Below are 25,373 nucleotides of genomic sequence, written 5' to 3' on the forward strand. Positions count from 1 at the left end.
CTTCAGCAGACCGAGTAACCCCTTGTTGGACTCAGCGACCTTGGGTTCAAGCTGGTAGACTTTTGCTCAAACCAGATGAGCCCATGCTCAAGCTGGCGACCTTGAGGTCTCGAACCTGGGTCCTCTGCATCCCAGTCCGACGCTCTATCCACTGCGCCACCGCCTGGTCAGGCTATGCCCTTCTTCTAATTACTTTTCTCTCCTTGACTTCTATGTTCTGATTTTTTAGATTTTATTTATTGATTTTTGGAGAGGTGGAGGGGGAGAAGAAAAGAGGGAGAGTTAGAAAGAGGAGGGAGAAATGGGAAGCAGCTACTCATAGCAGTTGCTTCTTGTATGTGCCTTGACCAGGCAATCCCAGGTATTTGAACCGGCTACCTCAGCATTCCAGGTCAATGCTTTATCCATTGTGCCACCACAGGTCAGGCTGTTTTCTGATATTTTTCTGCAGTAATTATCTTCACAAATTAAGTTTTTTGCTGAATATTTTAGAAATGCAGCCTAATCTTTACTGGTTATATGATTGACTGAGTGGAGGAAAAGAGATGGGGCCAAACTTGGACATTGTCGATAGAGGCATAGGGGGTTCTCTGTTTTGGGAGCATGTTCAAAAATTTCCATAATAAAGACAAAAACAAGTCTATGCTCTATGGACCTGGCAATGAAAGATCTTTTGTGTTAAGCAAAAAAAAAAAAAAAAAAAAAAAAAAGGGTGACGAGTGCATCCTGTCCCAATACACTGAAAAAAGACTGGAAGGATTTAGACTCTGGGGCAAACAGTGGTTTTTCCTTTTTTTTTTTTTTTTTTTGTATTTTTCTGAAGTGAGAAGCGGGAAGGCAGAGACAGACTCCCACATGAGCCCAACCGGGATCCACCTGGCATGGCCACCAGGGGGTGGTGCTCTGCCCATCTGGGACTTTGCTCCACTGCAACCGGGCCATTCTAACACCAGAGGCAGAGGCAGGCCATGGAGCCATCCTCAACGCCAGGGCCACCTTTGCTCCAATGGAGCAAAGCAATGGAGCCTTGGCTGTAGGAGGGGAAGAGAGAGGTAGAGAGAAAGGAGAAGGGGAAGGGGAAAGAAGCAGATGGGCCCTGGCCGGTTGGCTCAGCGGTAGAGCGTCGGCCTAGCGTGCGGAGGACCCGGGTTCGATTCCTGGCCAGGGCACATAGGAGAAGCGCCCATTTGCTTCTCCACCCCTCCGCCGCGCTTTCCTCTCTGTCTCTCTCTTACCCTCCCGCAGCCAAGGCTCCATTGGAGCAAAGATGGCCCGGGCGCTGGGCATGGCTCTGTGGCCTCTGCCTCAGGCGCTAGAGTGGCTCTGGTCGCAATATGGCGACGCCCAGGATGGGCAGAGCATCGCCCCCTGGGGGGCAGAGCACCGCCCCTGGTGGGCGTGCCGGGTGGATCCCGGTTGGGCGCATGCTGGAGTCTATCTGACTGTCTCTCCCTGTTTCCAGCTTCAGAAAAATGAAAAAAAAAAAAAAAAAAAAAGAAGCAGATGGGTGCTTCTCCTGTGTGCCCTGGCCAGGTATTGAACCCAGGACTTCCACACTCAGGGCCGACGCTCTACCATTGAGCCAATCGGCCGGGGCCAAACAATGGTTTTCTAAAAGTGGGCAGGATGACAAATTCTTGCTGCTGCAATTTTTCCAGAGTAACATCTACATCCTGTGTAAAAAGAAACCAGCTTGGCCTGACCAGTCAGTGGCTCAGTGGATAGAGCATCAACCTGGGAAACTGAGGACCTATATTTGAGACCCTGAGGTTGCTGGCTTGAGCGGGGCTCACCAGCTTGAGTGCAGGGTCTCTGGCTTGAGTGTGGAATCATAGTCATGACCTCATGGTCACTGGCTTGAAGCCCAAGGTCACTGGCTTGAGCAAGGGGTCACTGGCTCAGCTGGAGCCCCCACCCCTGTCAAGACACATACAACTAAGGTGCCGCAACTAGAATTGATGCTTCTCATCTCTCTTCCTTCCTGTCTGTCTGTTCCCGTCTCTCTCTCTCTCCCTCTCTCGCTAAGAAAAAGAAAAAACAGCTTGACTGGCTTGTGGTAGCGCAGTGGATAGAGTGCCAACCTAGAACACTGAGGTCATGGGTTTGAACCCCTGGGCTTGTGGTCAAGGCATGTAGGACAAGCAACCAGTGAACAGCTAGAGTAAAGCAGCTACTTCTCATTCCCCACCCCCTCCTCTCTCTGTAAAATCTTGAAGGGAGGGAGGGAGGGAGAGAGAGGAAGGAGGAAAATGAAATGTAGAAAAGGAAGGCTCTTAGCATAAGTAACTTTCAGCAGAACTTACTTTTTTCTAAAAGACTCCCTACCCCTGGCCTTGAGGCTGGTTTCCCAGGCTGTGGCCTTGGGCTAGTTCTGCGAGTTTTCTCCCTAAATTAACCCTATAGATAAACATTGTAAAAGAGCTTGTTCCACTGCTTTGTTTCACTGCTAGGCTTCTCCTCCTCCCCATTCCCCAATTAGTGTGTAATTTTATCTTTAAAAGCTGACTTCAAACTGTGTTCAGGCCACATGATTTAAATCAGTGGTCCCCAACCTTTTTTGGGCCACAGACCGGTTTAATGTCAGAAAATAGTTTCACGGACCAGCCTTTAGGGTGGGACGGATAAATGTATCACATGACCGAGACAAGCGTCAAGAGTGAGTCTTAGACGGATGTAACAGAGGGAATCCGGTCATTTTTTAAAAATAAAACATCGTTCAGACTTAAATATAAATTAAATGGGACTAATGTAAGTTATTTATTCTTTCTTTGTGGACCGGTATCAAATGGCCCATGGACTGGTACCGGTCTGCAACCCAGGGGTTGGGGACCACTGATTTAAATGACTTAGAGCTCCTTGCAACACTCCTTTAAAATAAGAATCCTTAATTTGGCTACTTAATTGTGTGGCAAAAATGTCCGTTTCTTGCTGTTCTGATGTAACAGGAAAGAAAAAGAAAAACAAGCAGGACAAGGCTGTGAAGTACAAATGTATCTCAGAAAACGGATGGTGGAAGGGAAAAAGTCAGGAAATGTAAGGAGAGTCTTATTCCCCTGGGGGAGGCTCAAAACTCCAGGACAGAATGGGAGGCAATCATCTCCCCGTGGACTGCGCAGGACCCCTCTGAAAGCTGAACCGAGAAGAATATTGGAGAAATCCCTCTGGAACTTGCTCCAGAAGCAGCTGGAAGGCTTGTGATGTGGGGAAGCTGCCAACCTCCAGTGGACAGATAGATGACTTTTCTGGCAAGCAGAGGGAAGTCAGTAAAAGTTCTCTGAGCAAAGAAACTTGATACCGAGTTAAAATTTGGAGCAAGTAAACAAATCCAAAAGCCCACAGCAAGCTGAGAAAAAATACCTGTAACCAGGATACAGTGCTAATACCCTTAAACTGCTCACAAAATTAGGAGATATTTTATAGCTTCATATTCATTTTGAAATATCCCCTAATTTTTGTGAGCAGTCTGTATATATACAGAATTATCAGAGATTAGTAAGAAAAAGATTAAATCTCCTGAAGAAAAAAGTAGGTAAGACCATGAACAGACAATTCAGGGGGTTTTTTTCGTTTGTTTTTTATTTTTTATTTTTTTTATAAATAAATTTTTATTTTAATGGGGTGACATCAATAAATCAGGGTACATATATTCAAAGAAAACATTTCCAGGTTATCTTGTCATTTAGTTCTGTTGCATACCCATCAGCCGAAGAGAGATCGTCCTCCACCACCCTCCATCCAGTTCTCTCTGTACCCCTCCCCCATCCCCCTCTCCCTCCTTCCCTCCCCCCACCCCCTGTAACCACCACACTCCTGTCCATGCCTCTTAGTCTCGCTTTTATGTCCCACCAATGTATGGAATCCTGCAGTTCCTGTTTTTTTCTGATTCGCTTATTTCACCCCACACAATGCTACCAAGACTCCACCATTCCGCTGTAATGGTGATCCGATGTCATCATTTCTCCTAGCTGAATAGTATACCATGGTGTATATGTGCCCCATCTTCTTCATCCAGTCCTCTATTTTTTTTTACAGTGATTAAAAGCCTTTAAGCAAACTCTTGGCCAATACAGCAAGAATCCATAAAAGAGTAGTGTCCTTAACATGTTCACCAAGTCCAAGTTGGCCCCATCACCATGCCAAATCCCTGAAAAATGCAACCCAAGCACAGTTCAGTCTGTTAGGAGCTGTCACAGGGAGCAGGAGTCCAGGAAAGTTCCCCACAGGAAATGTCCGCATAGTACTGGAATTGTTGTCACCATTCTATACTTTGCAGCTCATGTCCAAGTCCCAATGACCGCTGCTTCTAGCTGGTAATGATTCAGGTAGACTGGAAGGGTTTTTTGTTTGTTTGTTTGTTTGTTTTTGTTTTTTTAGTGTTTTTTTTTTTTACAGAGACAGAGAGAGAGTCAGAGAGAGGGATAGACAGACAGGAACGAAGAGATGAGAAGCATCAATCATTAGTTTCTTTTTTTTTTAATTTTTTATTTATTCATTTTAGAAAGGAGAGAGAGAGGGAGAGAGAGAGAGAGAGAGAGAGAGAGAGAGAGAGAGAAGAGAGACACAGAGAAAGAGAAGAGGGGGAGGAGCAGGAAGCATCAACTCCCATATGTGCCTTGACCAGGCAAGCCCAGGGTTTCAAACCAGCGACCTCAGCATTTCCAGGTCGATGCTTTATCCACTGCGCCACCACAGGTCAGGCCAATCATTAATTTCTTGTTGCACATTGCAACACCTTAGTTGTTCATTGATTGCTTTCTCATATGTGCCTTGACCATGGGCCTTCAGCAGACTGAGTAACCCCTTGCTCGAGACAGCAACCTTGGGTCCAAGCTGGTGAGCTTTTGCTCAAACCAGATGAGCCCGCGCTCAAGCTGGTGACCTCTGGGTCTCGAACCTGGGTCCTCTGCATCCCAGTCTGACACTCTATCTACTGCGCCACTGCCTGGTCAGGCCAGACAATTCAGTTTAAAAAAACACAAACATATAAAATGGCCAGTAAACATATTTTTAGATTCATTTTAGTCATCAAAGAAATTTAACAGGCCCTGACCGGTTGGCTCAACAGTAGAGCATTGGCCCAGTGTGTAAAAGTCCCAGGGTTGGCCTGACCTGTGGTGGCACAGTGGATAAAGTGTCAACCTGGAAACACTGAGGTCGCCAGTTCAAAACCCTGGGCTTGCCTAGTCAAGGCACATATGGGAGTTGATGCTTCCTGCTCCTCCTTTCTGTCTGTCTGTCTCTCTCCTCTCTAAAATGAATAAATAAAAAATATTAAATTAAAAAAATAAAAAAGTCCAGGGTTGATCCTGGTCAGGGCACATAGTAGAAGGGTTCGAGCAAGTTGTCCCCAGGTGCTGAGGATGGTTCCATGGCCTCACCTCAGGCGCTAAAATAGCTTGGTTGACAAGCAATGAAGCAGTGGTCCCAGATGGGCAGAGCATGACCCCATAGGGGGCTTGCTAGGGGGATCCCGGTCAAGACGCATGTGGAAGTCTGTCTCTCTGCCTCCCCACCTCTTATGGATTAAAAAAAAAAGAAAGAAAGAAAAGAAAAAGAAATTCAACAGCCATAAGGATGATTGCAGACATCTGCTTTTATGGTGACAACATCTGGAAGTTCTTACTGAGCCTCAGGTATTTCCGAATCTTTATTGCCCTGTGGGACATCTTCATGATGTTCTGGACGATCATACTATTTGGCTCCTGGGCTCCAGATGCAGAACCAAGAACATATCTTCCCAGATGCCAAGTCTCCCTCCGTTAATGGACAGCTTCAAGAATGTTTTTGAGGCCTGACCAGGCGGTGGCGCAGTGGATAGAGATGCGGAGGACCCAGGTTCAAGACCCTGAGGTCACCAGCTTGAGCGCAGGCTCATCTGGCTTGAGCAAAAAAAAAAAAAAAAAAAAAGCTCACCAGATTGGACCCAAGGGGTTACTCAGTCTGCTGAAGGCCCATGGTCAAGGCACATATGAGAAAGCAATCAATGAACAACTAAGGTGTCACAACGAAAAACTGATGATTGATGCTTCTCATCTCTCTCTGTCCCTATTTATCCCTCTCTCTGACTCTGTAAAAAAATTAAAATAAAATAAAATAAAAAGAGAATGTTTTTGACTGGAAATCTGGTGACCTTCCCAGAAAGCCCAAACTCATGTGACAGCAGTTGATGTCACACCAGCTGGCTTTCCACCTTGGCCCAGAAGGAGCCTAACCACCATTGAAGTAGTAAGTCCCTCTACTACTCACCCCGGGGCGTGTTACATGGGGTTGCTGCCGAGGTGAGCTGTATGTGCACGGAGAACAGAGAGAAGACCTCAGTTTGCAGCACCTGCCCTGGCCGCAAACTTTAGGGTTCCAACTGGACAGCCCCATCAGGGGTTCGTATTGGAAATCTTTTGCTTCCTCCACCCTCATCATCTTGTGAATGGAACACGTCCCTCCTTTGCATGGGTTTCTCACTGCACCTCAGTTCCAGCTGCTTTAGAGTAGAAACTTGGAAACCACCAAGACCCGCAGTTTGTTCATAAAAAAAGTTTTATTGGCATCCCCCCCAAATTTTCAAAATAAAAGAATAAAATGTATGTGCCTATTTAATTGACCATTTTTCTTTTATGAAAATTCCAAAGTTTGGAAAGAATTTGGAGAATATGCACAAACACTGCTGGTGGGAATACAAAAAGGCACAGCCCTTCAGAACAGGAGTGAGGTAGCGGTGAGGTGGCTACAAGAGCCTTGAAATGGTTCATATGACTCAGAAGTTCCACTAGTAGACATTGGTACTGAAGATAGCTGTAGGCAGACTCAGCTCCTGAACATTCCTGGAGGTGGCAGTGGGCAAAGTGGCTGGACCTTAGTGCTGGAGCCTGGCTGCTTGGAGCAAGTCCCTCTCTGAGCCCCAGCTTGCTCATCTATAAAACAGAAATTGTCATAGGATGCCAAAATATTAGACATATTAAATGTCTGGCACATAATAAATGTTCAGTAAATGGAACATTAGCAATAAAAACTCAATTTATAAGCATCTAAAACATAAGTGAGCCAAGGATAGAAACAGAGCTTCACAGAGAGCTAAAAACAGTTCCTAAACGCATGAAAAAATGCTTATCTTCATCTCCAAAAAGATATGCTCATTTAAATGAAGCCAAGACGCCTGACCAGGCGGTGGTGCAGTGGATAGAGCGTCGGACTGGGATGTGGAAGACCCAGGTTCAAGACCCTGAGGTCGCCAGCTTGAGTGAGGGCTCATCTGGTTGAGCCCAACGTCGCTGGCTCAAACAAGGGGTTACTTGGTCTGCTGAAGGCCTGTGGTCAAGGCACATAAAAAAAAAAAACCCTTTAATAAAACTTTTCAAATTAAAAAAAAAAAATGAAGCCAAGACACGATTTTCCACCCAGATTCTTATGAGAAATTCTGAGTCAGCTGACAACCCATTCAGCTTGTGGGGAAATGGGTCACCTGCACACAGGTGATGGGCAGCAACCAGGTGGGACGACACTAATAAAGAGAGCTCTAGAGACCACTGCTGGAAAGACAAGCACACATACTGGAAACCATGAGATTTCACATTGGGGGATTTACCCAGAAAGACTTGCACTTGCCTGAAAAGTATGTATGAGGTCATCACCTGTGGCATTACTTGTTAGAGGAAAGACTAGAAGCAAAACGCATCATCACTTAGACTCTAGTTAAATAGATTAAGGAGCTCATCTACAATCTCTCACTGTCAATTGCAAATCACAAAACATTCTGACATCCAGAAGTTTTTGGAAAACTGCTTAATCTTCATTCATCCCAGTGAGTGTAAATATTCATTAGTTTATCTGTAGCAACTGGCTACAGGATGCTGCCCAAATTATCCCAAAAATTAGCAGATGAAAACACCACACATCTATTATCTCAGAATTTCTGTGGATGAAGAATATGGGAGAAGTTTAGCTGGGTGGGTTCCCAAGCTTCCATAGCAGCAGCTACCCAGGGAGCTGTGAGCACTCTAAAATCTCTGCTCCCATCTGACAGAGCCACTGCTCATGGTAAACCCAAGGTTCCCATCACCACAATCTCTCCTTTCAGTGTTGGGAACTAGTAGCTTCTGGGAGATGCTTCACTGAGTTTTGGCCAGATGAGATGGGACACAAATTCATGTGCATGTCAGAGCCTGTGCTTAGAGGGTCTCTCTGTGGCTCCAACACACTCCATGTCTCCACACTGCCTTTCTTCACCATGAGCCTGGCCAGACCAACCACATCAGGGGACAGGCGGATGCTGTTCCATCCAGGAAGCTACACTTTTAACCATCCCATACACACTGCAAAGACCCTCCTGCCCCCAGCAATTCACTGGCATGGCCCAAGAACCAGTGAGGTCCTCACCTGCTCCCGCCTGGTTCCACGGGGCCTCCAAGCAGCCATCCAGATCACAGGACACATAGCTGGTACTGAGGGCCTTTTTCAATTCTAAAATAACAGATAACCATATCCACTAGAGAAGTCCCAGTATCAAAGGACTTCCATTCATTCTTCACACATGGGCAAAGGATGGGGGAAATGGCTCAACCAGGAAGCCTAAATCAGTGGCTTATATAAGCCTCTCTCCATTCCTATGCCACAACAGACATAACTAGCAGATTCCCAATATCTTCACTGAGCTAGATGCTACCAGCTTCACCTCACAACACTGCACTCCAAGCAAATGCCACAAATCCATTAAGGACATGGAGAACCTCTGGAAATGGAGGTGTTTCTGGATTTTTTTTCCAATCAGAGAATAGCCTGTTGCCATTTAAAGTGTCCCCTATTCAAGGGAATTCGTTTCTTTTTGTTTAGCTACCCACAAATGGAGCCTACATCCTTACCCTTACTTCATGGCTCCCAGAAACCTGCTGTCACCTCTTAAACTGCTCTATTTGTGTCTCTTTTTCCTTTGTGTCTTCCAAATACAGGCTCTCTAGGATGCCTCCTCTTTTTCTACACTCCATCCCCATGTTGTGGTTCCTCTTGTGTACTTGGTGACATCCAAGTCAGCAATTCTGGCACCTCTATTCCTACCTCCTCCCCATCACTGGGCTCTTGGTGGCAGCCCCTGCTTGGGTCCATCATTTCTCCCCAGGACCATGCCCTCAGCCTCCTCCCTTATTTTCAGCCTGGCCACTGTCTCCCTCTGCTCACACACCCTCCATCACTCCCTGTTGCCTACCCAAAATCCAAATTCTTCTGTCATTGAAGCCCCAGCACATCTGTCTCAGAAGCCTCCAGCCTCCTCTCCTTCTGTTGTCTTTCCCTCCTTCTATGTCAGCCATGTGGATGAGGTGACATTTCCTGAATTGCCATTGTATACTGATCAGCCCCAGGTTAATGCACACATCTCAATGGTCACAGACACTGGGTCACAAGTGAACAGACAAGCAGAAGGAAGAAGATGGTACTAGAACCTTTTCCCAGGGCAGGAGATCTGGAGAGGCCTACCCCAAGTCCAAGAACTCTTGGGATCTCAATGCTAGCCCACAGATATAGAGGCAGTGATTGTTGAATGACTAAATGTGAATGTCTATCTGCACTTTTTAAATTTTGCCTCCTTCCACTCATCCTGGGAGGTCCTACACACCCCTGAGAGCCTCATTCCAATGCCCTCATCCTGGGAGCTTCTATCAGTCCCTCTAGGCTTGTCTACCTCTGTCCCAGTCCAGACCCTCAGTCGAAAGGCTAGTATTCAAGACAGTAAGGCAATGGGGACCCTGGTAGGGCTCAGCATACATAGCCATAGGTCACCCGCTCCCTGAGCCATGAGTGATAGGGCTTACCTCCATCTATTCTCTGCAGCAGGACCTCCCGGATGACATCCTCATAGATACCCTCGATGGTCAGGGCAGAGCTGCCCACAGCAAGAACATCCCCTTCCAACTCAGGCAGCTCCTGGAATGGAGGTGGGTGAGGGGCTGGGCTGGAGGAGTGGGCTGCCTTGTAGATGCCAACTCCAGCCCTGACCCTAAGTTCTTGGGTGGCCTTGAGCCTTACTTTCCTTATCTTTAAAATAGACTCTTTGAGATGGCCCGGGCGCTGGGGATGGCTCCTTGGCCTCTGCCCCAGGCACTAGAGTGGCTCTGGTCACAACAGAGCGACGCCCCGGAGGGGCAGAGCATCGCCCCCTGGTGGGCAGAGCGTCGCCCCCTGGTGGGCATGCCGGGTGGATCCTGGTCGGGCACATGCGGGAGTCTGTCTGACTGTCTCTCCCTGTTTCCAGCTTCAGAAAAAAAAAAAAATTAAAAAAATAAAAATAAATAAATAAAATAAAATAGACTCTTTGACCCATATTCCTTTGGGTTGCTTGCAGATTGATGAAACAAAGCACATCCCACTTCAATAGGAATACCACAGGTGTCTCTTCAAGGACTCCCCCACAGCCAGTTCCTCTAGAGGAGCCTATTAGCATCTGAGGCCAACCTCTGCCTGGTACTCCTAAGCTCTGTGTGGCCAGGCCCATGACTTCACCATTCATCTCTTTCTCACCACCTCAATCACTGACCTCCAGGCAGACTATTCCCCTAATACACTAGGCACAGGCCCACCTCAGGGACTTTGCACATGCTGTGCTCTCTGTCTGGAATGCCCTTCCCCAGTACATGGCTCATGACTTCAGCTCACTGCCTCTCAAATGTCATCTTCTCAGGAAGAGCCTCTGTGACTACAGCAACCCCTACACACACATGCACACTCCTTCTTTGCCTCCTCCCTTCTCTGAAACCTGTGTCACCTGCTAGTATATAATGCATGTGCCCTCACTTCAGCTCTCAAGTGATAGATATTGAGCACTGTCATCAGATATTGACCACTGTCATCATGTGGGAGCCCAGTGGAGCCACAGAGCTCAGGGAACAAATGACCACAGTGGCTCTGAGAGGGAACAAGTACTCTGCCCACTTTATACAGAGACATGGATGCTGGGGTACCTTGCAGGACCTACCTGCATGTGCCCATTCACTCACCTCTTTGCAGCTTGGCTCCAGCTGGCTTAGCACAAAGGGCAAAAGGATGCAGAGCTGCCACCTGCGGATGAATCGCCTCTGTGCTGAGTCACTGTCCGACTGGAACTTCTGCATTGATACACATTGTGGCCAGTCCAGTAGCCATCTGGGCACCCAGGCCCAACACTGTGTCCTCCCCATGTACCTCACCTTCAGCACACGTCCCCTGACTTTCTCCAGCTGCTGGGCAGCTTGGTTGCAGTCCAGGGTCATGGTCAGACACTGGTCAGCCAACTGCAGGAAGGTGGCCACAGCATCGGCCATGAGCTGTGGGAGGAGGGCCTGGGATGACTCCCCAGTAGTCTACTCTCCAGCCTATTGGCTTTGTTCCTGCCCAACTGACAACTTCACAGCATCCAGTCTGTCCCTACCAGCCACTCCCTCAGCCTCCTTCTTTACTCAAGAAACAGCACCTCTTCCTCACAGAACCTAGGGATCATCTAGTCAGTGAGGACCTATGTGCAAACTGGTAGACAGCACCCTCCCCTCTGGAGGATAGTGTCAGGGTGCCCAACCTGGGGAGCTGAGAGCCAGCCAGAGTCTAGCTTCATCAGCTGCATACTCTTGAGCAGTAAGCAAATTGAACAGCGATGCCTAGCAACAGTGGGTCTTCTCAATCTCCGTCTCCTTTTTTTTTTAAATTTTATTATTATTTTTTTTTTGTATTTTTCTGAAGTTGGAAACAGAGAGGCAGTCAGACAGACTCCCGCATGCGCCCAACCGGGATCCACCCGGCATGCCCACCAGGGGGCGATGCTCTGCCCATTTGGGACGTTGCTCTGTTGCAACCAGAGCCATTCTAGCGCCTGAGGCAGAGGCCATGTAGCCATCCTCAGCGCCTGGACCAACTTTGCTCCAGTGGAGCCCTGGCTGCAGGAGGGGAAGAGAGGGACAGAGAGGAAGGAGAGGGGGAGGGGTGGAGAAGCAGACGGGCGCTTTTCCTGTGTGCCCTGATCGGGAATCGAACCCGGGACTCCTGCACGCCAGGCCGATGCTCTACCACTGAGCCAACCAGCCAGGGCTTCCGTCTCCTTTTCACTTACCATATCTATTAGCAGGTTTCATTCCCCTGGTCTGCAAAACACGCTTCTCCCCACCAACATCACCCAACTAGTTCAGGCCTCCTCCATTCCTGCCCTTGACAGCCCATGCTCCCCAACACAGGCAGGGCTTCTTAACCTTGAATTTGGTCACACACCAGCTGTGGCTCCCCATTGCCCTTGGGACAGAGCCCACCCTCTTAGCCCCATACAGAGGGCCCTGACCCATCTGCTCACCTACCTCACTGGCACATCTCCTACCTAGTCTGCCCTCCCTTGAAACCTACAACCCAATGTCTCTAAATTGCTTCATTTTCCCCAAAGACAGAGATGCTTTCTCACTTCCTAGCACTTGTACACACTGATCCTTCTACCCAGGATATGCCCCAAACCCCATTTCTCCCACTGCTGCTCCAGCTTAGAAGTCCTCTCCTCCTGGAAGTCCTCCCAACCCTTGAGATAGACCAGGCACCTCCTCAGGGCTCCCATAGCACCTTGTACATACCCACCACAGCCCTGTTCACTGCCTGGTCATGGGTTCATGTCTATAGGACCCTAGGAGCCCAGCAAGGGAAGGCCAGGTCAGTGTCCATTACCATGATCTCCCCAGCACACACTTGACACCTACACAATGGAGGCTGCTGCCCTTGACTCCCCTCCTCCCAGCCTAACACATCCTCACCTGCTGTGCAAGATCCTGAACCCCAAACACCAGACTTCTTGCTCCAAGGAAGCCAAATGGCACCACTAACCACCCTAGTCGGCCCTGGCTTGGCTCAGCTTCACAGTAGCAAGTCTGCATCAGCTCTGGATCCCATGGCATCTCACCAAATGAGTAAACCTGTGCTCCAATGGCAGTCAGGTGAGAAAAACACTGTCAGCTGATGGAAAAGCAGGGCCCTGGCTTGTGGTGGCACAGTGGATAGAGCAGGGGTCGGGAACCTATGGCTCGCGAGCCAGATGTGGCTCTTTTGATGGCTGCATCTGGCTCGCAGACAAATCTTTAATTAAAAAATAATAACGTTAAAAATAGAAAACATTTTCATGTATTACAACCTATTCATTTCCTACCATTCATGTTCATGGCTGCAGGTGGCTGGAGCCAATCACAGCTGTCCTCTGGGACAATACCAAATTTTTATTGGGTAATGCGTAACATACACGGGTTGTTGTATGGCTCTCACGGAATTACATTTTAAAATATGTGGTGTTCATGGCTCTCTTAGCCAAAAAGTTTCCCAACCCCTGGATAGAGCATCAACCTGGAATGCTGAGATCGCCAGTTTGAAACCCTGGGCTTGCCTGATCAAGGCACATAAAACAGGCAACCAATGAACAGCGAGAGTGAAGCAACTACTTCTTGTCCCCCATGCCCCTGCCATAAAAATCTTAAAAAAAAAAAAAGAAAAGAAAAGAAAGAAGAAAAGCAGGGCCAAGCACCCCACAGCCAATTTATCAAAGGAAAAGCACAAATGGAAACACATCCTACCTCAGTTATCACCACAAAAATGCACAATGAAAGTAACAGTGAGGTATAATGTGATGGATACAAAATGGTAAAACATAGAAAAATGACAATCTGCAGTGCTGGCATGACTGAAGGGAAATGGGCACACTCAGCCCTGTGGCACTTATTCCCACACCCTGATGGCCTCTCTGTGCTGGGCTCCAGGCCTGCATAAATAGAGTAAATTCAACACCATCTATGCTCTCAAGGAGCTCAAGGAAAGTTGGGGGAGATAGACTGTAGACAAGCAACCACAGTGGGTGTAAATGCCTTCATGAGGAGGGGAGCACATGCAGCTGCAGATGCAGAGAGGGGCCAGGGAAAGTTCCTGGAGAAGGTGATTATAAAATGGATGCACATCGCTTCTTGACCTTTTGGCTAAGATCAAGTGTAAAATGGATACTAAAGGAATTGATGGTTTCCTGATGCAAAGTAGGCATTCATTTAATATCAGAAGAACTGAGCTGACCTGCATGGAGCTGAATTCTCTGGGGACAGGATGGGCTCTGGTTAAACAGAAGAATGGCAGGAGGAAGAGTCTGGGGTAAAGGTGACTCCAGACTGATATTACTAAGTGCTACTTTTGTCATTTTACTCTTTTCCCCCACGTTTTAAACTGGGCCCCAATGACCATAGCATGATGGTCTACAATAACTAAAAAATAGCCTAGAAAAAAGTTTGGAGAAGGTTTTTCAAAAAAGAAGGTTGTCAAACAAGAAAAATGCAAAGTTCACGCAACTCTTCTATGAAGTTAACACTGGGCCCAATGAACACTTCACCAATTTTACAGCTCACCTCCTTCCGCAGCCGGGCACCAGAGGGACTCCTACGCAGGTTGCGAGACAGGCGGTCCATGCCCTGGACTAGGAGGGTCTGCACCGCCGCAAGTGCAGCTTCTACGGTGTTCAGTAGGGTCTGCGTGACCCGGGGCAGCTGCGCATCCACCTTTCTGCGCAGACACAACTCCAGGGGGCCCTGGACTACGGCTGTAAATGGAAAACACTGGCTTGGATCTCCTTCATAAGGTGTTCCGCACATGGAATCGTGGAAAGACCCTAGGCTCTGCAGTGTGAGGTGGTCAGAACGCGGACTCCAAGCAACCTTTCTACCCCATTTTACTGAGAAACCAAGGCTTTGAGTGTGGTGGGGTGCTCTCAGAGGTGCATGCCGGAAAGACAGAGTCCGGATTCCACCCTGGTTCTTTCTATAACTGAGCGGAGTGGGAGCCACCTCCGCCGTCTAACTGAACAACCTGGATCAGACAAGCCACTGCTAATGCCTCCTCTCGGGACCAGATCTCACCCGCTCCATTCCCGCCCCCCCCCCCCAGGACCCAGTTTATATGGCCCCGCCCCGTCAAGTCACAGCCTAAAGGCCATGCTCATTTTCCCACTTAGTGCCCACCCCTCAAACCTCACCCTTTCATTCTCCAGGCTTCCTCTTGCAGGGTCTTATAGTCACAGATTCTAGGCCCCGCCCCTTTCACCCACCCTGTTCCCCTTTTTCCTCTCAGGCTCCAACCAAGTTCCTCCCTGCCCAGGCCACGCCCTCCAGGCCACGCCCCCATCTAGGCCACACCTCGCCAAGCACTGTCCTCCGGGCCTCACCCCGCAGCTTCCCAGCCACGTGCTCCCGCAGCCTCAGCATCTGGTCCACATCTGGGCGGATCTTCCTCTCCAGGGCCGCGAGGAGCTCGTCTTTTTTGGGTTGGAAGGTGCGGAGCGCCGCGGAGGCCCCGGCCAGGATGGTGGCGTGAACCGCATCCAGGAGCTGCCCGGACCAGCCCAAGGGATCCCACCGGCCAGGAGCGCGGTAGACAGCAGATTGAGGTGGGGTGGAGGGATGGATGGAGAGAGCAACGCAGACACGAGAGATGGTGAGAGAGTTTAGGCGACAGTCGAGGGGAGAGCGAAGCTGGGTGCCGGGTCCGGGGCCCCCCGCCCCACGGCCCCCATGTTTCCCAGCCCCACCTCTGCAATCCTGCTCATACCTCGGTCCAGGCCCAGGCCCTGGCTCGGCCGGTCCCCCGCAAGCTCAGCTGGATCTGGGCACGCAGCGCTGGCAGCAACTCTTGCATCAGCACTGAGGTCAGCACCTGCAAGAGAGGGGACCATGGGCTCTGCTGAAGGCCCAGAGGGTTCCTGGGGGGTCCCGGTACGGCCTTGCGCAGCACTGACCTCGGCGTCCGAGCCCAGCGTCATGTCGTCGTGGCCAAAGTGGCCTCGGTGCTGCCGGTAGAGCCGTATGGCATCCAAGAAAGCATGCGCAGCGGGGGCCTGACTTCGCTGTAGGACTGGGGGTGGAGGGGCGGCTCCTCAATACCCACTACCCCTCCCCGGCTCTCTCATCTGTCTGCTCCTCATCTGCCTAAGAGGAAGGAAGCCCTCCGCCTCCTCACCAGGTCCCAAACATCCAGGTCTCACCCACCTCCAGACCTTTGCTCAAGAAGTGCCCTCCGCAGGGAAAACGCTCCCCCAAGACCATCATCAGCCCATTAGTACCCTTTATACAATGTAGGAAAAGGCAGTTATAGACCAGGATGCATTGCAGTCCCCACTGCTTCTCCATTTAGGTACCTTCAGTCAACAACCTGCCCAGTTGTGTGTGTTGGTTCTGTTTCCCTTTATCACCTGGTTAGCCCTTCATCTTTTTCAGACCTCAACTTCGACATCCTCTCCTCTGAGAAGCCTTCCTTGATCCCTGAGAGGAAGCTTCCACACAGCTGTGTCCCCATCACAACTCTATCCTATCTACTTCCCTCCACAACCCATTTTATAGATAATGAAACTGAGACTTAAAGTGGGTCCCACAGCAACAGGGGCACAGTCCTCTGACCCCAGACCCTGTGCTCCACCACTGCCTGACCTTCCCTGGGACCCACCTGTGCCACGAAGCCGGATGCCGCCATCCAGGGCTAGCCTCCATGCACGCTGAGCCTCTGCTGTGGCTGCAGAGAAACAGAGATGCCTTCGGAAGGGGTGCTGCAGAAACAGGGGAAAGTTCACAGGCATTTCCAGGAGGGAGTCAGACTCTTCCAGAGTATGTTCGCCTGAAAGCAGACAGAGGAGGTCACATCTTCACTCATTCATTTGCTCTACAAGCATTCATTCACTAGGAGAAAATAACCATTAGATACTTAGAGGAGACTCTGGCATGAGAATTTGCTCAATATGGGTGATCAATGCTACTATAGCCACAGTATCCTTATTATAGCTCAGTTTCAGGGGAAGATGTGCCAGGTCAGGCATGAACAATTCATCCCAGCACTGTTTCCTAGCCTCTGCATCCTTCTCAACACAGTGGCCTGGGCAGCCACCAATAACCTAACCTAGTTGACATGTGATCTGGGCCCAGCTTTTGGTGGGGTGCTGGAGCCAGGCATGCCCAGGTTCAAATGTGGCTAAAACTATTTTCTGTCTGTAGAACATAGATTTCATCTCTCTGGTCCTCTAAAACGTGACCTAAAATGGTTGGAGGACACAATGAGTGAATTTAGTTTTGGTTAATTTATTTGGGGTCTCCTAAGTCCTCAGTGTTTTGTTCTGATTTCCAGAGTGATATACACAAACTGAAATTAAATACAATAACCCAGGAGGTAGAAGTTCCTGGTTATCCCAGCCCTTCAACCACAGGTCCCAGGGATAATAATAGCTACTAACAGTTTGGGGGACATTACTCCAGATATTAAAATCTGCACAAAGCTGCATGGGATGCACTGCTGTGACAACATGGAGTTTTCTGGTCTGCAAGCAGCCTTTTTGCTCCTGCATATGTGTGGGATACCTCCAGCCATAATTTAGTTAATCAACCCCAAAGTATGGGTGTGTGAGTGGATCCCAATGTTTGCAACATCCTAACATTTCTGTAGACTGTTCTTTTTGCTGCATTTGCATCATTTAGTGGCAAGGTAGATCCTCAGTGAAGCAAAGGGTACAATTGTGGCTCTGACCCTCACTAATTGTATGATGGTCCTCAGCCTCAGTGTGTGCATCTGTGGAATGAAGTAGTTAGTGATGGGGCTGCCTGCTGGACAGACTCAGTGAGACAACTCAGACCCTCATCAGATGCATCCAGCCCAGTTAGGATGTTCCTTTCCCTGTTCCTGCACAGTGTGTCCTGGGAGGGAAGAAAAAAGGGAGAGAAGGAGGAGAGGACAGGGGAGGGAGAGGAGAAAGGGTAATGGAAAAAGAAAGGGAGGGAGGGAGGAAGTTAGATAAAAAGGAGGAAGGAAAAGAGAATGGAAGAAGGGAGTGAGGGAGTGAGGAAGTGAGAACCTTCCTGGAAACGCTGGACTGAACAATACAGCAAGTCTGTATGATTTCCCTACCCACCAGGGCCCATCTCCTCACATGCTTGATGACACCAGGTTTTAAATCTTTTTTTTTCTTTTTACAGAGACAGAGTCAGAGAGAAGGATAGACAGATAGACAGAGACAGAGAGATGAAAAGCATCATCAGTTTTTTGTTGCAACACCTTAGTTGTTCATTGATTGCTTTCTCATATGTGCCTTGACCGTGGGCCTTCAGCACATCGAGTAACCCTTTGCTCAACCCAGCGACCTTGGGTCCAAGCTGGTGAGCCTTTTGCTCAAACCAGATGAGCTCGCGCTCAAGCTGGCAACCTTGGGGTATTGAACCTGGGTCTTCCGCATCCCAGTCCAACGCTCTATCCACTGCGCCACCGCCTGGTCAGGTGGCACCAGGTTTTGTTTGTGCCTTTAGCCACTTTGATTCTGGTCCAGCGACCTACTTCTCTCACTCTGATGAGAGTGTGTGTTTCTCTTTCTAGTGCTGGGATGCTTACCCAGAAACAACACTGCCACCCAAGGGACACTTGGCAATATCTAGAGACACATTTGGTTGTCCACTTGGGATGGGGCTGCTATTGGCACCTAGTGGGTGGAGACAAGGGGTGCTGTTCAACAGCTTGCAGGGCATAGGGCAGGCCCCACTGCAAAAATGATTGGGCCGCCTGACCTGTGGTGGCGCAGTGAATAAAGCATCTACCTGGAAATGCTGAGGTCGCCGGTTCAAAACCCTGGGCTTGCCTGGTCAAGGCACAGATGGGAGTTGATGCTTCCAGCTCCTCCCCCCCTTCTCTCTCTCTGTCTCTCCTCTCTCTCTCTCTCTCTCTCTGTCTCTCTCTCTCTCCTCTCTAAAATGAATAAATAAAAAAAAAATTATTGGGCCCCATGTCAATAGCACTGAAGCAGAGAAACCTGCTGTTGGCATCTCCAATTGGCTTACCGGAGTCTGGACAGAGAGTGTCCAGCAGGTGGAGATATTCACGCTGGGAAGTTAGGACTGTGTACCCTGTCAGTGCTGTGGATCCCAGAGGACGACACCCATTTTCATATTCCTACAAAAAGTATCCAAATAACTGCTTTGAGAAAGGCCTAAATTGTGGCTTCCAAGTCTCAAGTAGCATCAGGGCAAGGTTTTGGGTTAGCTGGAGAAATCCTCTGCCTCCACTCCTCTTTCCCCCTCCTCCATAACAGAGCCCCCAACCTCCACTGTGTGCTGGGCCAGTCCCTAGTGCTGTATCAGAATTATCGAATCATCACAGCCTCTTGCCTCGTAGACCAGTGGTCCCCAACCCCTGGGCCGCGGACCGGTACTGGTCCGTGGGCCATTTGGTACCGGTCTGCAGAGAAAGAATAAATAACTTACATTATTTCCATTTTATTTATATTTAAGTCTGAACGATGTTTTATTTTTTAAAAATGACCAGATTCCCTCTGTTACATCCGTCTAAACTCACTCTTGACGCTTGTCTCGGTCACGTGATACATTTATCTGTCCCACCCTAAAGGCTGGTCCGTGAAAATACTTTCTGACATTAAACCGGTCTGTGGCCCAAAAAAGGTTGGGGACCACTGTCATAGACCATCATCACCCGTTTCACAGAGGTGGAAACTGCATTCAAGGAACACGTGACCTGAATGAATTCCCCAGCCAGAGCATGGGCATGATGCACAAAGGCCTAAATGGTTTCAGCCTCAGCTCTGATGACCCTGAGAAAGACTGAGCCTCAGTTTACCCACTTGGCACAACAAGAGATGTCCCACCCCAGGCCAGCTACACAGGGGCTTTCAATTCAGGCTAGATATTGAAGGAAGGAGAGGGGTAAACTGGTAGTGGGATCCCAAACCCAAGCTCTAGGGGCAAAAAGGACACAGGCCATTCACTCACCTCCCTGTGGCTGAACCACTCCAGGCGGCCATCCCCACACAGGACACAGAAGATCAGCTGCCACTGCGGCGGGTGGCCCTGCAGCTGGCTCAGGAGCCCTCGGTGCTCACGGACCTGGGGAAGCTTCTGTGGGAGGAGTGGCTCTCAGATGTCAGGGGCACTAGCTGGTGTCCCAGTGTTTAGACCACCAAGTAAAGGGTGCTTGGGTATCTCCATGTGGCACTCTTATCCTTTATCAAGCACAATCATAGTATGCACTTGTTTGCAACCCTTCCAAATGTGAACTATTTCCCATATGGCCCTAACGGGGTATTCCTGTCATCTCCACTTCATCAGAAAGTGGACACTTGGCCCCAACCGGTTGGCTCAGTGGTAGAGCATCAGCCTGGCATGTGGATGTCCCAGGTTCAATTCCTGGTCAAGGCACACAGGAGAAGTGACCATCTGCTTCTCCACCTCTCTCCTTCCCCTTTTCTCTCTTCTCCTCCCACAGCCATGGCTTGGTTGGAGCAAGTTGGCCAGGGTACTGAAGATGGCTCCACGGCCTCTGCCTCGGGCACTAAAATAGTTCAATTGCCGAGTAACAGAGCAACGGCCCCAGATGGGCAGAACATCACCCCATAGAGGGCTCGCCAGGTGGATCCCAGTCGGTCGGGACACATGTGGAAGTCTGTCTCTCTGCCTCCCTGCTTCTCAACAATAAATAAATAAATAAATAAATAAATAAATAAATAAATAAATAAATAAGAAAGCAGACCCTTCCCGACTTAAGCCTCAGATAAGATCCCAGCCCTGGCCAACATCTGGATTGCAGCCTGTGAGGGGCCCTGAAAGAAAAGACTCAGAGAAGCTATGTCTAGATTCCTGACTCACAGCAACTGTGAGATAATAAATGTGTTGTTTTAAACTACTGATCTGTAGTATACTGTTACACAGCATTAATTGATACAAGTGGGGACTGCTAGGCCGTGGGGCAGGTAGTTTAACTGTGAGAAAAGGCCAGGCCTCTGTCCAGACTTTGTCCTCAGGCTGGGGGCATCTTCTTTGTCACCTGTTTCATCTCCTTTGTCACTCTTCTTACTACATGGCCACCTGAATTGTGTATTTTATGTCATCACTGGGTCCCAGAGCAGGGCCTGGTGCACAGTTGGTGCTTGATAAATATTCAATGAATCAATTAACTGCAATTGTGATATTTTGATTCTTTGGCAGGATGGTGGGAACTCAGGTATTTGATAATGATTCTCCATATCTTTTCCCAGGTGTAAGAATTTTCATAAAAATATTGTTAAAATTTTATTGTAGAAATTATATATAAAATACAAACATAAAATAAGTGTTCTATAAAATGTTCAAACTGAAGCAGGGGAAAGTCCCTACACTGCTTGAAACCAATTATCAGCTGTGCCCTGGCCCAGGTGGCTGGAACCAGCAGGTGGTGTAAGGTGCAGGTGGGGGTAATGCCCGGGCCCCATGATGCCCCAAGAGGGACAGGGAGAGCTCTGGGTGGGAAGGGGCTCTGTGTCCACAGTACCAGGGAGCCCCCACCCCAGGGCAGGCATAGTTGGGAGAAGAGACATCTGAGGTGGAAAAACTCAGAGCCCTGATGGGGCAGGGGACCCAGTGTCAGTAGAGTATGAGCTCTAAGTTCAAATTATGCCTCTGCCTCTTGCTGGTAATATGACCTCAGGCAGATCACTTCGCCTTTCTGTACCTTAGTTGCCTTGCTGGTTAAAGACCCATCTCCTAGGCTGGTGAAGAGTAAGTTGTACTGGGCATGTGAAGGCCCTGGGCGCCACTGCCAGCTCAGCAGACACGTGGGACTGGGACCAGGCAGCTCCAGGCTCCTTCGTTCCATCCACAAACTCTTCCTGCACCCCAACTATGTGCAGGCACTACATGGGAATGCAGGGTGAGGGTGTGAGGAAGAAAAGACAGGCCTGGTTCCTACCTCACAAGCAGACCCAGGGAGATGACTAATGTGTGACCTGGGGCTTTGGAGAAGCAGTAGGATGAAAGTCTCAGAGGAGGCGCCTGAATCAGGCGGGAGCAGTGGCAATAGCAATCCAGAAAGGAAGAAGTGGCAGCTAAAGTACAAGGAGGACTGGAAAGTGTACCAGGCAGGGGTCACTGCACATACAATAACTTGGGCATCCAGTGGCCATGCTGTGCCCTTAGTGTGGCAGACAAAGCAAGCTTTTTTCCAACCTCAGGACTTTTGCACTGGCTGTGCCCTCTGCTTAGAATGCCCTTCTCATTCTGGGCTCTAGATCTGGCTCCTTCTTTCTTTAGATCTCAACTCAAAGCCCCCATGAACCTGGACTCCATGACCCAACAGGGCTCTTCCTCTTGTTTTCCTAGCATTTATCAGAAGTTTTCCTGTGTCATGATAATGTTGATTTGTTCAGTCATTTTGCCAAATCAAACTGTGAGCCCCAGAGAGCAGAATAAGATCTATCAGCTGTGTCCCCAGCGTCCAGCCCAATGTTATAGTTACCCCAGATTGTGGCACCAGCAAGGACAAAGGCATGGCCCACCTTCTGGCCACCATCGAACCAACAACCCTGTAGCATCGTTCACTCAGCAGCCCTTCACCCCCACTTGTGGCACCCACTTTGCTATGCAGCAGTTGGCATCCAGCCAGCTCTTGGGGCACCAGCTCCTGGGAAATCTGCCACAGTACAGAGGCCGCCAGCTGTGCCTGGTATTGGGGCAGGAAGTTCCTCAGCAGGGCATCCACCTGGCCTGCAGGGACAAGGGGACAATGGGGTGGCTGAATCAGGCCACCTGCCAGGGAAGGCAGAACAGGATGGAAGTACCTGGTGGGCTTCTACCCTCACCTCAAACACCAAAGCTACTCCACAGACATGTTCCAAAGTCTACTCACCCTTACCCTCTGTTGTTTCCATCCACGTGGGGAGGGGAGAAGGTGGGTAAGGGACTTGTCTTAATTTCTAACTGATGCACAACAAACTTGAATTGTGTAAGGCATAGAATTTTTTTTTTTTTATTCATTTTTTTAGAGAGGAGAGAGAGACAGTGAGAGAGAAGGGGGAGGAGCTGGAAGCATCAACTCCCATATGTGCCTTGACCAGGCAAGCCCAGGGTTTCGAACAGGCGACCTCAGCATTTCCAGGTCGACGCTTTATCCACTGTGCCACCACAGGTCAGGCAAGGCATAGAATTTAATGAGCTTCCACACATGTCCATACCCAGAAACCACCACCATCAAGATAATGAGCAGTTCCATTGCACCTAAAAGTTTTCCATGCCCCCTTACGTAGAGAAATTTTCAAAATCTTTTAGAAGTCTCACTTCCAGCACATGGAAATTTTCTGGAGTGATGAAAGTATTCTTTATTCTGATCTAAGAGGTGGCCTTGGCCTGTTGGCTCAGTGCAGACATACTGGGTTCAATCCCCAGTCAGGGTACACAAGAGAAATGATCATCTGCTTCTTATCCCCCCCCCCCTTCTCCTCTCCAGTGCCTTGATTGGTTCAAGCATCAGCCCTGGGCACTGAGGATAGTTCAGTTGGTCTGAGTGTTGGCCACAGGCACCAAAGCTAGCTTGGTTGATCCAAGCATTGGCCCCAGACAGGGGTTGCTGGGTGGATCCCGGTTGGGACACATGCAGGAGTCTATCTCCTCTTCTCTCACTTAAAATAAAATAAAATAAAAAGAGGTGATCACACAAATGTCCAAGTTCTTTGAGCTGTTCCCCTAAGATGCACTCATTTGACTATATGTAAAAGATACATTCCATTTTGCTGCCTGGAATGTGGACTCAATGGCTGGAGCTTCAGCAGCCTTTATATGCTATGAGGTTACCTGAGGCACAGAAGCCACAAACGGTAGAACCATGAGATGAAAGAATTTGGGTTGTCTAACTTTCATCCGCCTGCCTGCCACTGTACCCCTCTATAGAAGAAATAAATCTTTGACATAAGTCATTATAGAAAAAAACCTGACACTTACAGCTTACTGAAACCATTTGTGTAGTGATAACTTGCCCTTCTTTCCCGATCTAGATCACGAGTCCATCATATTCCCAGTGCCCAGCACACGGTAAGTACTCAACCATGTGTATGGAGAATGAAGGGCACTGGCCATTTCTTTTTTTTCTTTTTTTGGCACTGGCCATTCTTTGTCTCAAATCAGATTTGTGGTGGTGGTGGAGGTCCATACAGAGGGATCTATTGATCCCTGCCCACCTGGAAGGATTATCCCCCAAGACCTGGCTGTGCCTAGGGTACCTCCCACTTAACCTATGCCCCCAACCCCAAACCCATGCCCTGAGTTGGGTTACTAGACTTACTAGATAAAAGTATATGATACCAGTTAAATGTGAATTTCAAGCAAATAAAATTTTTTTTAGTATACCTATGCCCTCTTGCAAAATTTGGGATATACTAAAATTATTCATTGCTTATTTGGAATTCACATTAATAGGGCATCCAATGTATCTGACAACCCTGAATTTACCTCTCTACCCCCATCCCTCCCCACACCCACTCACCCCTCAGGTGCTGCTGCTGCTGCTTGTCCAGGGGGCTTGAAGACCGTCCCCCCATCCTTCTGCTTGTCCCAGGATCCCCTAGAGTGAAGCAGACAGCCCTCTCCACCCCAAGGCTCCCCAGGTTCCTCTTCTCAGGGGTACTCTGGGAGCAGGACAGCCTATGAGGAGTCTAGATGTTATAGAGACCAGTTCCTGGAGTCAGAAGCCAGAGCTCGGCCCCGCCTCACCCTGCACCTGTGTCCTCCTGACTCCCCTGGGGCCAACGCCCCCGGAACTGATGATTTCTGTAGAAGCTGCTGGGGCAGCCCCGAGAGTGGGTGCAGGGGGTAGGAAACAAAAATCCTAGCTGCTTTGGAGGAGGGATACAGGGCAGGTATCTAGCAGGACTGGGCAACCAGTTGTTGGTGTGGAGAGCAAGGAAGAAAGGACAGGCAGGGATGAGGCATGTACGTCCACCTGACACCTCCCTCTCTGGTGCCCACCCACACGGTGCCTGCCCCATGCAATGCTAATGGCATATAGCCATGGCCCAGCCATCAGGAGTGAGTCCCCAGGCTGGGGAAACAGCTGTATAGACACCACACCCCAGTCCCTGGAGTCAGGGTTGGGGCTGGGGGAACAAGTGCTCGAGTCCCAGATGAGAGGAGGGGATGGGGGCCCAATGGGAGTGTGGAGACCTAAGGTAGGGCACTGATTCCTTCCTTACCCCCAACACCTTCCCCAGACCTGATGAGCAGTCACACCTCCATTTCATTCTTTAAGTGATTTTTTTTTTTTTTAATAGGGACAGAGAGAGTCAGAGAGAGGAATAGATAGGGACAGACAGACAGGAATGAAGAGAGATGAGAAGCATCAATCATCAGTTTTTCGTTGTGACACCTTAGTTGTTCATTGATTGCTTTCTCATATGCGCCTTGACCAAGGGCCTTCAGCAGACCGAGTAACCCCTTGCTCGAGCAGTGACCTTGGGTCCAAGCTGGTGAGCTTTTTCTTTTTTTTTTGCTCAAACCAGATGAGCACGCGCTCAAGCTGGTAAGCTCAGGGTCTCGAACCTGGGTCCTCTGCATCCCAGTCCGACGCTCTATCTACTGCGCCACCGC

At 49.2% G+C, this 25,373-nt stretch overlaps 1 protein-coding gene across 6 annotated transcripts; it reads right to left on the reverse strand.

The window, feature by feature from the left end:
- Positions 1–2,970: 2,970 nt before the first annotated feature.
- Positions 2,971–24,410, reverse strand: NIBAN3 (niban apoptosis regulator 3). 6 transcript variants are annotated; one of them, XM_066270119.1, is made up of 15 exons: positions 24,274–24,410; positions 22,372–22,502; positions 19,758–19,883; positions 18,813–18,924; positions 16,447–16,614; positions 15,743–15,858; positions 15,556–15,660; positions 15,173–15,335; positions 14,361–14,551; positions 12,741–12,899; positions 11,169–11,285; positions 10,980–11,087; positions 9,798–9,909; positions 8,373–8,454; positions 2,971–3,314 (listed from the first exon to the last, which is right to left on the reverse strand). In XM_066270119.1, the coding sequence occupies exons 1-15, from the start codon at positions 24,326–24,328 to the stop codon at positions 3,065–3,067; spliced, it is 1,995 nt and encodes a 664-aa protein (XP_066126216.1). In that variant the 5' UTR covers positions 24,329–24,410; the 3' UTR covers positions 2,971–3,064. The 6 variants fall into 6 exon arrangements, with proteins under 6 accessions (XP_066126216.1, XP_066126180.1, XP_066126170.1 ...); XM_066270083.1 differs by lacking the exon at positions 2,971–3,314 and adding an exon at positions 6,087–6,908 and having other exon boundaries at positions 8,371–8,454; XM_066270073.1 differs by lacking the exon at positions 2,971–3,314 and adding an exon at positions 6,087–6,908 and having other exon boundaries at positions 8,371–8,454; positions 22,255–22,502.
- Between the last annotated feature and the right edge of the window lie 963 nt (positions 24,411–25,373).

Source organism: Saccopteryx bilineata, chromosome 1 (genome assembly GCF_036850765.1).
Source record: "Saccopteryx bilineata isolate mSacBil1 chromosome 1, mSacBil1_pri_phased_curated, whole genome shotgun sequence".
Lineage (NCBI taxonomy): Eukaryota > Metazoa > Chordata > Mammalia > Chiroptera > Emballonuridae > Saccopteryx > Saccopteryx bilineata.

Bases quoted from the DNA above. Each gene is read 5' to 3' on its own strand.
- NIBAN3 (XM_066270119.1), bottom strand. From the start codon at position 24,328: ATGGGGGGACGGTCTTCAAGCCCCCTGGACAAGCAGCAGCAGCAGCAC. The intron at 11,286-12,740 runs GTGAGGATGTGT...CTCCTCCCACAG, and splicing joins TTCAGGATCTTGCACAGCAG to CTCATGGCCGATGCTGTGGC. The intron at 11,088-11,168 runs GTGAGGTACATG...GTATCAATGCAG, and splicing joins TCAGGGGACGTGTGCTGAAG to AAGTTCCAGTCGGACAGTGA.